The following is a 13,587-nucleotide window of genomic DNA, read 5'->3' on the forward strand; positions in this document are numbered from 1 at the left end:
AGTTACGGGCGAATTCGCAAATAATTTTTAAATGGATGCCACTTCTTTTTTTAATCCCATTTTGTTGTTATATTTACAAGTTTTAATTCAGTATACAGATTTCTGAGTTTTAATTCATTTTTTGTGTCAATAAACTTTTAACAAAAAAAATTCCATTAAGAAATCATTTTAACATTTTTATATTTAGTGATAGTGATAATGACGGTGGTATAGTGATATGATATATATGTAGGAAGAAATCGTAAATTATATTGATTATCCAAATAAATAAATTACGATGTCGTTGTTCTAAAGTTTGGTGACAAACGTCACATTTAGTTATGCTTAATTTTATGAAAGTTTAATTATTGGACCAAAACCAACTCCGCAACGAATAATGGAAGTTAACATTTGTCGGCAAATGGCAACAAAGAAAAAATGTCGGCAAACATCAACAGAAATTTTTAACAATCTTGGAGCATAATCAAACAAACATACGCAAAAGACAATGCTTATGTTTTACAGAAGTAAACTACTTACTCTCTTTACCATCTCTTCTCAGTAAAAAGAACAAACACTTAACTTAAGGGTAATCATTATTCATTAATCATAGGCTACTAATCCCTTTTTCCCACCTGGGCTATTATCCGAGGATGTCGAATCCGACTTCGATGGAGACCTTGCCTTGGATGGTGATCTTGACACTGATCTTGCTTTCCCCGTCCCAATGGGAGATTTTGAATATGACTTTGATCTTGATCTTGACCTCGATGGACTCAGGCTGTGGCTAGCGGATGGTGACCTTCTCTTTCTGTAAGGTGGAGATCGGCTACGGATAGGGCTGCGGCTGTACCGCCGGTTGCGATAACAGAGACCAGGCGATACTGAGCGGCTTCTTCTTCTATACCTGAGCATACTTTCGAGTTGTGAAATCAAGAATAATTCTTTTGGATCACCAATTTTAGTTCCATATTCATGAAACTTTTAGATGTAAAGAATCAGCTGAAACAATGTACTAAAGAGGATAAGTACCTTGGAGGTGTTCTTCCTCTTAGTGGGCTTCTGAACCGACTTGGCGAGAACCTTCTGCGACTTCTAAATCTACAGAGAAGACGTTATAAAAAAGACGGTTCAGTACGAGAGTGTGTAACAGAAAGGGGGAGTTATATTATGTGTGGGCTATTCACCTGTCACGGTCACTCCTATCACTAAAGCGATAAGGAGATCGATCAGGAGATGGACTAGTTCTGTATCGACGGGCGTATGAGAATCTTTGGCTAAATCCTCTCCCTCTCCTTATGCGCCCATTAGGAGAAGCACTTCTTGACAAACTTCTTCTGCGGTCAGGAGGAGGAGATCTAGGCCGCACACTCCTTCTCCTTGCCGGAACTGGACTTCTGCTAATTCTTCTTCTTCCTCTAACAGGACTCCTGCTGATACTTCTCCTGGACAATCGAATAGGACTCCTGCTGATACTTCTTCTGGACAATCGAATAGGACTCCTGCTCACACTCTTCCTAGATGATCGGACTGGACTCCTGCTGATACGTCTCCTGGATGAACGAACCGGACTTCTGCTCACACTCTTCCTAGATGATCGGACTGGACTCCTGCTCACACTCTTCCTAGGTGATCGAATGGGACTCCGGCTTAGGCTTCTCCTAGACAATCGAGTGGGACTCCGGCTCAGACTTCTTCTAGATAATTGAATAGGACTCCGGCTCAGGCTTCTTCTAGAAGATCGAACTGGACTTCTGCTAGGTGATCTTCTTGACGATCTTCTTAGTGGGCCCCTCCCAAGGCTTCCACGAGATGCAGATCTTACAGGACTCCGGCTAGGGCTTCTGGCAATCCTACCTCTCACTGGACTTCTGCTGATGACCCTTTTGGGGCTCCTCAGTGGACTTCTGCTTAAACTCTTTGAAGGACTTCTACTAATATCTCTTTCCTTTTTCACCCGCACCGGACTTCTACTAACACTTTTGGTAGGGCTCCTTCTGACATGCCTGCCCTTTTCCTCACTCCCTGGGCTTTCTCTTCTACTGTTTGTCAAGTTCTTCACTTGGCGGCTACCTTTAGCAGGACTTCTGCCCCCATTCCATCTAGGACTTGAACTCGGGCTCTTACTCTGACTCCTCCGAGGACTAACACTCGTGCTCTTACTCACTGTCCTCTTAGGACTCAAGCTCCGGCTCCTGCACATTAACTTTAAAATAAGACTGACTTCATATTGAATAAGAGAGAAATAACCAATAAATGAGGCGTAGAGAGAAAAGAAACTAGACCTAGATTTACTAGGATGATCATCGACAATATCAGGTTGCCTATCAGAAATCTGTTCTGATGCAGCATCTGAAATTCCATTACTTCTCAGCCCTCTGTTTTCAAGCAAATCTGGTCCTTTCCTTTTGCCCTGGTGAAGTGATTCAGCTTCTTTTTCCACCGCTGGTGCAGAATTACCTGATTGAATATTGTCAAAAACAGAATGTTAAGAGTGTACAGTCTCATTATTAAACTGCCTACAGAAATTAGCAAAAAAAAAAAACATGTCGGCAATATGAAGACGCATGATCAACACAATGCTTCAACAAAAGGCAAATTGACACTAAAATATGTTATGATCAAATAGCACGCAAAGTATTTTGTCCCATCCCAACATCCTTAATTTCGGACAGACCAATAGAAAAAGAACAAAAAAAAATAGCTGAAACAGAAGCCAAAAGTCTTGAGTTTTAGAGACTACCTGTTCTACGAGAGACTCTGTGTTTCCTCTTTTTTGCTCCAATTTCAACATTGACATCACTAAGACTTGCTTCACTTCCACTATTACTGTCTTCAAGACTGTCAGGGGACCTGAAAAGTTGCAGAACACAAGTGAATAACTCTGGAGCAGATACAGGTAAGTAAAATTGTTAGGATATCTATCAAATTATTACATCCTAGAGGAACAAAATTAATCTAGCTTAGATCCATAGAAAATAATAAATTTCAGAAAGTAACCAGCATTGACACGGAAACTATGGCTATAACAAGTGAAGTGTACAAGACTTGCAACCTTCTTGATTTGCGTTTCGGTCTCTTATCACGCATACTCCGCTTTTTCTCATGGCGCTTATCTCTCTGTTTAGACCGCCTGTGCTTGTCTTTCTTTGAACTTCTTTTTCTCTTCTTCTGCCTTTCATGGCTCGAGGAACTAAGGAAGGAAGGTGAAGACAAGTCTGAATCTGACTCACTATCAGATTCTGAGGAATCTGTCTCAGAATCTGAAGAGCTCTCAGACTCAGATGAAGAGTGTCTTCGCCTCTTTTTTCTTCTCACTCTTAAAGACTTCTTGTGCTTTCCATTTTTTTTACCGTCACTTTTCTTCTTATCTGCATGGATTGGTTATAATTGTGAAATCATGACTTATGTAGTAGAAACCAATAGGAGCAGATTCGTACCTCCAGAATATTCTCCACAACGGATTATCTTCACGCTGACAGTAGGTTTACCTTCCTCATCACCCACACGTTCAATTTTTTTCAATATCTCTTTCCCTTGAATTAGCTTTCCGAAAACAACATTATTTCTGATGAAAATATAAACCAGTCAGAAATAACACAATGCCCAAAGGAAAATCCACATTCCTGAAATAAACAAAGTAATATTGAGAGGAAACCTATCAAGCTGCTGATTTGGCCTGAAGGTAATATGAAAGTGTGATCCGAACTTGTCACGGTCTGCAATCGACATAGATAAAAGACCAGTCTCCTCATGTCTTAGTTTCGGTGACTCATCTGGTAACATCAGAAATTGATTTTGCTACTTAGTAACATATTTAAAGGGAACAAGCAAAAGATGTGATATTCACAAGAAGACCAGTACTTTACAATAAAGCAATGCGTCCAAAATGAAAGATTATTTGTTAATACAATCTTTATTTAAGCAATGAACAATGCAGAAATGAGAGATCACACCCACAATAGACTATCAAGACTCTCATATCTTGCTAGGGTAATTGTAAAGAGATTGCTATTAAAAATCGCAGTGGTAAACCAACCTGGAAATTTTCCGGCATATATGCTTTCCCCAGCAGTACCTGGAAAGTGGAAGAAATATACAAAGTTTGTCAGATGATAATGAATTTGCTAATGTTCACTGCATAACCTATTGAGCACTATCTAATGATCCAATAACCTCCACAGGAATCTAATGAATGCAGTCCCATGCACCAAATAGCTAATCTCAGTTTAATGGTATTTTCAGACGACTATGATTACATGAATGATATATAGTTTCTCAAGCACAGTTAATAAGCTACAAACTGTGCGCCATAGATAGAAGATCAGAAAAGGCGGGAATCAATAAATTTAACTGATGGCTGTATTTGATGTATTTCAGGAGCTGAAGAATAAGTGTACATACCATTTCGATTCACAAAGTCACCGGCCTGAAAAAAGGTCAAAAAAAGATTGTTAGACTAGTAGCAACATTGAATAGGTTGGTACATAAACTGTACTCTTTGCATGAGAAGGCCTAACGTTTGAGCATAAACAACTAGTAGTACAACCTTAAAACTATATCACATGAAAAGCAGGTGTTGCGATCAGACCTGTATCCTACAGCATAGAGAACAGCAACGACTAAAAAGACCAAAATCCAACCAATGTCGATAATTAAAAAAAAAAAAAAAGAAAAAAAAAAACAAAAGTATAAGAATGAAACGTCATATCAATAAATGAAAGATGCAGATAGAAACCTGTGCTGAGGAACCTTTCATTATTCTATGGAAAAAGGATCCTTTATAATGCAAAGGTTTTCCGCTTCTGGGTCCGATGCCTTTCTCCCCTATATAGATTTTATAAGGGGAAATAAGTGTTAAAGACAAGGAAAACCAACAGTCAAATTAATAAACAGCAAGAAAGCAACAAGCTTAGCCGGACAGAAAACAAACCTGTGCATAGTGCACGGAAATTCTCTGATGTTTTGGGAGCGACTTCAGGGAAAAGCTAAAGAAACAATGTTAAGATTTTTAACACTTTCGCTAGATCAGGAAAAATACAAGAAAGTGAACATTAACATAGCCAAACACTATTGTACCTCAAAAACCATAGTCTCAGCTGGATCTCCATCAATTGATACATCCATAAAAACCTGTGGATTCTTCTTTTTTGCCATGTTTTAGGTATAGCTTCAGAAATTATGACCTGTGGATCTCCAGAAATTATGACCTGAAAAATCCAGAGAATGCACAGAAAACACAAAGGAGACTCAGAAATCTAAATAGTCCTGAAGAATAGCGCTTCGGAGACATAAATTATTAGAGCACTGAAGAACTAAAACCCACACTACAGGATACTTCACAGTAGCTGCAAACTGGTAAACCACCCAACAGTCAGTGTCTAATAATGACCTTCCAAACTATAAAACTTCTAGACCCATCAATTAATGACAATGTCGTTGCAAAAATGAGATTTTTATGAGCTCAACAATGTACAAAGATCAAATAAACAATGTGTACGGAGATTAATCGTCAAGCAAATCCATCCAAACTTACAATTTCTATAGAATCTCATGCCCACAACTTCTCAGCACTAGCATAGACCTAGACGTTTCACGGTAAATAAATTCACGAAAATTCTTAGGCCATCAAATACACTAAAACGATCATATCAGTGAAGTGTACATATTAGTGGAAAATGATGCTTCAACATCAAAATCCAGCAAGAGAGTGCAATCATCTGAAGAGAAACAAAGAAGATTCAGGTCGGAAAATCGCTAGAGTTTTACCTGAGAATACGCACGCAGAGCCACAGAATAAAAACGACTGAGCAGGAGAAAAACCTAGCGGAAGCTTAAAAAGGAACAAAACACCAGCTTCTCCGTATTGCCCTCTAACTCAATCGTTATTTACAAGTTTACCCTCAAAACTCTCTTTTGCTCTGAAAATCTCTCTCTCTCTGTTCATCACCATTTCCCTCAGAAGCTAAAACCTCTCTTCTTCTCCGATATAAGTACACTTGTTGTCGAATTAGAATCCGACTAGTTTGCTTCTCATGACCCTTCTGAACTATCTACACTGTAATCGCTCAAAATCATTTCTTTTTCAGAGATTTTACTCTCCTTATAGAATTGCTCACAAGCTGTTCGATGGAAGTTCCCAAAGAAATGCGACAACTTCCATTAACCATTCAATCAGTGAATCCTTACGGAGAAATTCTCCGGCACGAGCTCTTTCGATCTTCAAGGAAAATCTCCAGCTGGGTTATTTTGGTCGTCATATGGACGAAGTTACTCTTTGTCTTGCGCTTAAAGCATGTCGTGGAGACTTGAAACGCGGCTGCCAAATCCACGGGTTTTCCACAACTTCTGGGTTCACTTCCTTTGTTTGTGTTTCAAACGCAGTAATGGGTATGTACCGTAAAGCCGGTCGCTTTGACAATGCTTTGTGCATATTTGAGAATCTGGTTGATCCTGATGTTGTTTCTTGGAACACTATACTCTCTGGGTTTGATGACAATCAAATTGCTCTGAATTTTGTTGTTAGGATGAAATCTGCTGGAGTAGTTTTTGACGCATTCACTTATTCCACTGCTCTTAGCTTCTGTGTGGGCTCTGAAGGATTTCTTTTAGGATTGCAGTTGCAGTCAACTGTGGTGAAAACCGGACTGGAGTCTGATCTTGTCGTTGGAAACTCGTTTATTACAATGTATTCGCGGTCTGGAAGTTTCAGAGGAGCTCGGAGAGTTTTTGATGAAATGTCGTTTAAGGATATGATTTCATGGAACTCTTTATTGTCAGGACTTTCTCAAGAAGGCACTTTCGGGTTTGAAGCAGTGGTTATCTTTAGGGACATGATGCGAGAAGGTGTGGAGCTTGATCACGTGTCTTTTACTAGCGTGATTACTACCTGTTGTCACGAAACTGACTTGAAGCTGGCCAGGCAAATTCATGGTTTGTGCATAAAAAGAGGTTATGAATCACTTTTAGAAGTTGGTAATATTTTGATGTCAAGGTACTCCAAGTGTGGGGTTTTGGAAGCTGTGAAATCAGTGTTTCACCAAATGAGTGAGCGGAATGTTGTCTCTTGGACAACAATGATTTCCTCGAATAAAGACGATGCTGTGTCCATCTTCCTTAATATGCGGTTTGATGGAGTTTACCCTAACGAGGTCACTTTTGTTGGATTAATCAATGCCGTGAAGTGCAATGAGCAAATCAAAGAAGGGCTTAAAATTCATGGGCTATGCATCAAGACAGGCTTTGTTTCAGAACCATCTGTAGGCAACAGTTTCATCACATTGTATGCCAAGTTTGAGGCTCTGGAAGATGCCAAGAAGGCTTTTGAGGATATAACTTTCCGGGAGATTATATCCTGGAATGCTATGATATCTGGATTTGCACAAAATGGATTCTCTCATGAAGCTCTCAAGATGTTCTTATCCGCAGCAGCAGAAACAATGCCGAATGAATACACTTTCGGAAGTGTCTTGAATGCAATAGCTTTTGCAGAGGATATATCTGTAAAGCAAGGTCAGCGTTGCCATGCTCATTTACTGAAATTGGGTTTGAATAGTTGTCCTGTTGTTTCAAGCGCGCTTCTTGATATGTACGCCAAGCGTGGGAACATTGATGAATCTGAGAAAGTCTTTAACGAGATGTCTCAAAAGAACCAATTTGTTTGGACATCGATAATATCAGCCTATTCAAGCCACGGTGATTTTGAAACCGTGATGAACTTGTTCCACAAGATGATTAAAGAAAACGTAGCACCAGACCTAGTCACTTTTCTCTCTGTGTTAACAGCTTGTAATAGAAAAGGAATGGTAGACAAGGGCTATGAGATTTTCAACATGATGATCGAAGTCTACAATCTTGAGCCGTCTCATGAGCATTACTCATGTATGGTTGATATGCTTGGCCGAGCTGGGAGATTGAAAGAAGCAGAAGAGCTTATGAGTGAGGTTCCTGGAGGACCAGGAGAGTCGATGCTTCAGAGCATGCTCGGGTCTTGTAGGCTGCACGGGAATGTGAAAATGGGAGCAAAAGTGGCTGAGCTTGCAATGGAAATGAAACCGGAACTGTCAGGTTCTTACGTTCAGATGTATAACATCTATGCAGAGAAAGAAGAGTGGGATAAAGCTGCAGAGATCAGGAAAGCAATGAGGAAGAAAAACGTAAGTAAAGAAGCTGGATTCAGTTGGATCGATGTTGGTGACACTGAAGGGTCTTTAACGATGCAAGGTTTCTCTTCAGGGGATAAGTCTCATCCAAAATCTGATGAGATTTATAGAATGGTGGAAATTATTGGATTGGAGATGAATTTGGAGGGGAAAGTTGCAGTTTAGGACTCTTACTCAAAGTTCTAAAGAGTTGTAGTTATAGATCAAAAATTAGAAATGTTAGCTATAGATTTACATGAACTCACTGAGTGTATGATTACTTTTATTTTTGCACCTACATACGTGCACATTGATTTTGTAAGGACCATGGTAAACCGGTAAAGCATGGTTCTCTGATTTTGACCTTATTGACCGGTTCGATTGATTAATCCAACGCTACGATCAAAATAGACGACTCTAACTTTTCTAGGTCAACCGTAAAATATATATACTTTAATTTCTACAAATAGTATCTTGAAACTATTAAACTATTTATTAGGTTCGAATTTGGTTGGTATTATTCCCAATCCAAAGGCTAAAATCAAAAAAAAAAAAAAAAGTCAAAATAACAATGGATTTTAACTACAAAAAGTTTCAAGTTTATGGGCCATTTCAAGTTTGAAACTTTTGTTGTTTTTTCTATCTAACGAACTCAAAAAGAGAATATGATGGCTTTAAGGTATGAGTTTGGTGTTGTACTCTTACTCACGTCTCTTTACATTTATCATTGTATAACAAAATAAGATTTTAATAGTAACTTTGAAATGATTCTTAAGCAACTTAAAAAGCGAGAGAAGAGAATGTTTACGTCGTCGATAACCTCATAATGCGGATTATTCTTCCTAACACGTTACCCTCTACGTACCCCACTTGATAAGCCAGTTTACACTTTCCCTTCCAATTTACTTTTTCTAATAAAATACTTTTGTCTTCCGTCGTCAAACAAACAAATGTATGACTTAATAAGTTCTATCAAAATGAACGTTCATATACTCAGCTGATTATAATTGACGCAACTTAAAAAAAACAGAATGAAGACTCATATATTGTAACATGGCTTGTATCAACTATAAATAATATTTGTCTAGAATAAAGACTCCGATGGTGGTTGAAACTTCAAACTAAACCACCCAGGACACAGCTTAACGTATCATTATAAATTAAAGATAGGATAGTACCATACTAGTTAGTAATTTGACTATTTATTAACTACACAAATTTTTAACAGATTTAGAACTTGAGTGTTATACATATTGAAAGTACCTGTAACTTGATTTTATCAAATCAGATTTTAAGTACTTATTAAAGGCTGAAGCATATGAAAATATAAATCAATTTATATATGACTTGTTGAAGCTTTTAAATTAAGGAGCGTATCAAAAAACTTAAAACACACAATTAACGCGCGTGTCCACGCTCTAAGCAAAGCGAGTGAAACATATTAATTTACACAATCGAACCGTCATTAATGTTATGGGTTGTCTCCTATTTCTGGTTTAAAAGAGATATTAACTTAAATCCCACGTCACCAAATATTAAAAATAAAATAAAAATAAACAAATTATATAAATTTCTTAACGCACAATTTGTTGTTTTCCATAATTCCATTTACCCGAAACCCTAATCCCCAATTTCTCTTTCAAGTTTTCGATCACGATCTCTGGAAAATTAAGAGAGAAATTCAAAAACTTCGGGAGTTCAAAGTCTCATTCAGACATTCCAGAAGGTGATCTCTTGTTTCAGTTTTTCTCCCTTTTTGTTGATTGTTTCAATATTGGTGTTTTATCCTTCGATCTCTATGAAAGTTGTTTCAATTGGATCGAGATTCTTCGCTGTTTATTGATTTTACGATACCCTTTTCAATCGTTTGGAAGTTTTTTTGGTTTGTCCTAATTCGAATTATTCTTGCTGTCTGAAGAATCTGTTTGGAAGTAAATTTGGATTAATCTTGCTTAGCTTGTATCTCCTGTGATTGATCGCGATTACGTTGGTTCTTCTTTCTGTTTACGCATAATTTTACTGATTCATCTAAATTTTGTTGCGGCTTTCTTATGATCTGTGTTCCAGAGTTTGTGGATTATTACATCAAACTATATGTTTTTAGAGTTGTTTGTTTTATTAAGAATGTATGATCTTCTGCTTTGGATGTTTGCTCACATATGGATATTTCTCTTTTGCAGGTATTCTAGTCGACTGAGTAAACAATCATGAGAATCAGAAAAGGAAGTAGAGTTGAGGTATTTAGCAACAAAGAGGCGCCTTATGGTGCGTGGCGATGTGCTGAGATTGTCTCGGGTAATGGACATACCTACAATGTTAGATTTTACTCTTTCCAAATTGAACACGAGGAGGCAGTTATGGAGAAAGTTCCAAGGAAGATAATTAGGCCTTGTCCTCCACTTGTGGATGTTGAGAGATGGGATACTGGTGAATTGGTGGAAGTTCTTGATAATTTTTCCTGGAAAGCTGCCACAGTTCGAGAGGAGTTATCTGGACATTACTATGTGGTTCGCTTACTTGGGACTCCAGAAGAACTCACATTTCACAAAGTTAACCTCAGGGCCCGAAAGTCGTGGCAAGATGAGAGATGGGTTGCAATTGGAAAGGTAATTTATTTTCATCCTATATGTTATGCTCTCACTTTTTACATCTAATATACTCTTGTTAATGTCTTTTTTTCTTTTCTTTTCTCCATTAAGATTTCCGGCTTAGTCATGATGTCCCCTCTTCCATTTCTAAGAAGTTCTGGGTCTGGTTGGGGGTGGCAATCTGCATTGTCTTGCTACGATATTGTTTGTTTGAAATGATTTTTTAACTAATGTGCTGATGAGCTTACATGTTGACTAACTGGCTTGTAATCATTTTCTCAGATATCTGGTTCTCTGAAGTCATCCACACTGACTGGATCAGACGTACATCAGAAGCTACAGCCCCACAGGAACAGCATGCCTCTCCACGAGCCTAGCGTGGTCTCTGCTAGATTGTTAAAGAGGCCGTCACCTTACAACTGGTCTGAATGTGCTGAATCATGTACAGGAAACCCTAAGAAGATGCGTTCATTGGAAAAAGAAGGACAGCAGCAAAAGGTAGATGCCATTTCTTGCCGACCAGAAAACAGGGGTGGTAAATCTCACGTGCAAGCTTCCTTAAACAATCACAAAACTGGTTACTGTCAAATTGTCAGGGTAAGATCAAAAGGGTTTAGTGAGAGTGTTCGTGCTGATGATTGTTCTGATAGCGATGTATGCTCAGTTGGTAGTTGTAGTGCTACTAGTTATGATGAGAGTAACATGCCACCTTGTATGCTAGATGGCTCTACTCAACAGGCAGACTCATGTAGCAGCGATGCTGAATCTTCTTGTGGCCTGGGGGAAGAACCAAGGTGGAAACATTCATCAGTTGGTGATGGAGCAAGAAATTCTTGTAGGTCGGAACTATATTCTTACCGCAGTACTCTGGGGGAATTATTTTCTTCTGGTCCCCTAAGTTGGGAGCAAGAAGCATCATTAACTGATCTTCGTCTTTCTCTTAATATATCAGATGATGAACATTTGATGGAGGTAAGAAATTTGATATCTACTGGTACCCGCAGTCAATTTTGTTAGTATCAATCAGAATTCAAATTTTTCTTTTTGATTTCTATGGTCAAGTCTGATCTACCTGTCTTGGATATACTTTCCTGAAATGTGGAATCAACTGTCATATATTGTTCTTTTTCCAGTGGATTTTATAAGTGTATAGACAGCAGATACAAGTATGTATGGAAATTCTGATTAGAATGAAAGTTTCCGAGGTTCTTTTCTATTGCTTTATCAGATTTCCCTTAGATTCCTTTATTGTAATTCCTGGAGGATGTTAAAGCAAAATTCATGTATCGATACTCTGAGATGTCATATTTTGAAGGGCTGTCTTCTGTTCATTAAATCTGTAATATCAATTTTATAGCACGATTTTCTGTTCCTCGTTTCGTGTTAACTTTCCACACTTGTGTGTTGATATACTTGATAACAAGATGGGTCAATCGTATTTTCCTATGTGGATTTTACTTCAGTGCAATATGAAGTCTGAATGTCTCATCTATTGAGTGCTCCTTCCTGTAGCTCTATGAAATGTGTTAGTGTGAGTTTCCTAGTCATTCCTCTGAACAATATTGATTTCCCCCTGCATTTTTCAGGAACAATGTTGCCTTATCCGGGCATGCAGACCTTTTGCTTCTAGAGGTCTAACTCTGATGCTGGGGTTTACACCTTCTCCCTTGACCATCTGAGTGGTGCAATACCATACCTGTTCTCCCTCAAAACATAACTGACTTCTATGCCATTTTTATTTTGTCGCTATCTTGATATTGCGGCTTGTTTCAGGGGCTTCTTTCAGGTGTCCTGGAGTCTACTTTGTCCACAGGGACTGAATGCTGTGGTTTGAGCAGGCTTCCTTATTTGCAGTCTGGTTGGATAATTTTGCTGACATCATGTCAAGTTCTGAGTAATATTTCTTTACACTTTTTCGTTCACTCGATATATGTTGCGGTGCTATCTTTTGTGGTGTTGTGTCTCCTCTGGTTGCTTTCTTAGAAGTGCATGATGTAGATGCTACCATATTTTTACTATTACTAGCTCTCTAAGCCTAATACGTTTAGATGTAGAACACAACGTTGTTTCAGTTACATTGGTTCTATTTTCGGTGTTTTTTCCAGACGCATAGCCTATTGATGCTTATTCTTTCTGGAAATAAGTGTTGTGGCCTACTGAGAGGTAAGTGTGCAATGGCATGAATGGGGTTAATGTAATAGATGCTCATCCAGAAAATGTGTTTGTGATCGGTGTTGATTCGTTATTCTGATTTGTTCTCATGACTTACTTTCATGGAAAATTATCGAGATGAACGGGAACACATGCCTGCTTTCTTACTTAGTTTGTCGCATGTGCATTGTGATCGGAGATTGTCCAAGCTCACTCTTCAGATGTCTCCAGCAAAGGTAGGTTGTTTGCATGGCAGTATGAAACTCTGAAGCAGAATCCATTAATTTTCACAAAGGTATGGATCCTTTTGAAAGATGTGTCGTGGTTCTTCAAAGTTTAACATGTTTTTCTTGAGTAGTTTGCTTGCTTATAGAATCAAAACGAGTTTCGTATCTTCAACCAGACTTTCTTTGGCAATTAGTTACTACTGCTACTTATGCAATGCAACCTCTGGCAATATTGATTGATTTGCGTTATGTTTTAATGGTTATGAAAACTGACTCTTCGATATAAGAACTTGTGAAGTAAAAACTCTATGTGATGAAATTATGAATGCTGAGGATGTTGTTATTACGAGCAATGAGATGTCTTTTTTTAAAAAAAAAAATTTGGTTGCTTGCTTGCAAGAGGACATCTTAGCATCAAATTTGAAACCGAAAGCTGACTCAATTCTGGTAACTACTGGCAGTAACAAGAAAACAAGTCATGAACCTGCAATTTCATTCTAA

The 13,587-nt window shown here is 38.3% G+C and overlaps 3 protein-coding genes and 1 non-coding gene across 12 annotated transcripts; 3 read left to right on the plus strand and 1 right to left on the minus strand.

Annotated features, from left to right (window-relative positions):
- Nucleotides 1-281: 281 nt before the first annotated feature.
- AT4G32420 (Cyclophilin-like peptidyl-prolyl cis-trans isomerase family protein) lies at nucleotides 282-5,789 on the minus strand. Of its 6 annotated transcripts, NM_001203960.2 has the most exons (15): nucleotides 5,749-5,789; nucleotides 5,516-5,563; nucleotides 5,059-5,189; nucleotides 4,913-4,967; nucleotides 4,718-4,806; nucleotides 4,384-4,408; nucleotides 4,019-4,057; nucleotides 3,638-3,755; nucleotides 3,420-3,547; nucleotides 3,035-3,350; nucleotides 2,723-2,832; nucleotides 2,265-2,439; nucleotides 1,167-2,174; nucleotides 1,012-1,080; nucleotides 353-886 (listed from the first exon to the last, which is right to left on the minus strand). In NM_001203960.2, exons 3-15 carry the CDS (start codon nucleotides 5,134-5,136, stop codon nucleotides 583-585), a joined length of 2,514 nt encoding a protein of 837 aa, NP_001190889.1. In that variant the 5' UTR covers nucleotides 5,137-5,189; nucleotides 5,516-5,563; nucleotides 5,749-5,789; the 3' UTR covers nucleotides 353-582. The 6 variants fall into 6 exon arrangements, with proteins under 6 accessions (NP_194968.2, NP_001190889.1, NP_001329499.1 ...); NM_119394.4 differs by lacking the exon at nucleotides 5,516-5,563 and having other exon boundaries at nucleotides 282-886; nucleotides 5,749-5,787; NM_001203959.1 differs by lacking the exon at nucleotides 5,516-5,563 and having other exon boundaries at nucleotides 405-886; nucleotides 3,471-3,547.
- Nucleotides 5,790-5,807: 18 nt separating this feature from the next.
- Nucleotides 5,808-8,564, plus strand: AT4G32430 (Pentatricopeptide repeat (PPR) superfamily protein). Of its 2 annotated transcripts, NM_001342151.1 has the most exons (2): nucleotides 5,808-6,369; nucleotides 6,506-8,528. In NM_001342151.1, the coding sequence occupies exons 1-2, from the start codon at nucleotides 6,275-6,277 to the stop codon at nucleotides 8,304-8,306; spliced, it is 1,896 nt and encodes a 631-aa protein (NP_001328428.1). In that variant the 5' UTR covers nucleotides 5,808-6,274; the 3' UTR covers nucleotides 8,307-8,528. The 2 variants fall into 2 exon arrangements, with proteins under 2 accessions (NP_001328428.1, NP_194969.2); NM_119395.3 differs by having other exon boundaries at nucleotides 5,870-8,564.
- A 1,149-nt stretch (nucleotides 8,565-9,713) lies between these two features.
- Nucleotides 9,714-13,256, plus strand: AT4G32440 (Plant Tudor-like RNA-binding protein). 3 transcript variants are annotated; one of them, NM_001203961.1, is made up of 4 exons: nucleotides 9,714-9,846; nucleotides 10,301-10,726; nucleotides 10,991-11,305; nucleotides 11,430-11,702. In NM_001203961.1, the coding sequence occupies exons 2-4, from the start codon at nucleotides 10,328-10,330 to the stop codon at nucleotides 11,604-11,606; spliced, it is 891 nt and encodes a 296-aa protein (NP_001190890.1). In that variant the 5' UTR covers nucleotides 9,714-9,846; nucleotides 10,301-10,327; the 3' UTR covers nucleotides 11,607-11,702. The 3 variants fall into 3 exon arrangements, with proteins under 3 accessions (NP_001190890.1, NP_974660.1, NP_194970.1); NM_202931.2 differs by adding an exon at nucleotides 12,295-13,256 and having other exon boundaries at nucleotides 9,718-9,846; nucleotides 10,991-11,680; NM_119396.2 differs by having other exon boundaries at nucleotides 9,718-9,846; nucleotides 10,991-12,132.
- Nucleotides 13,257-13,402: 146 nt separating this feature from the next.
- MIR419 lies at nucleotides 13,403-13,508 on the plus strand. The gene has a single exon (NR_142388.1). It is a non-coding gene; the product is annotated as a microRNA ath-MIR419 precursor (primary transcript).
- The last annotated feature ends 79 nt before the right edge of the window (nucleotides 13,509-13,587 follow it).

This window comes from Arabidopsis thaliana, chromosome 4 (genome assembly GCF_000001735.4).
Source record: "Arabidopsis thaliana chromosome 4, partial sequence".
Classification (NCBI taxonomy): domain Eukaryota; kingdom Viridiplantae; phylum Streptophyta; class Magnoliopsida; order Brassicales; family Brassicaceae; genus Arabidopsis; species Arabidopsis thaliana.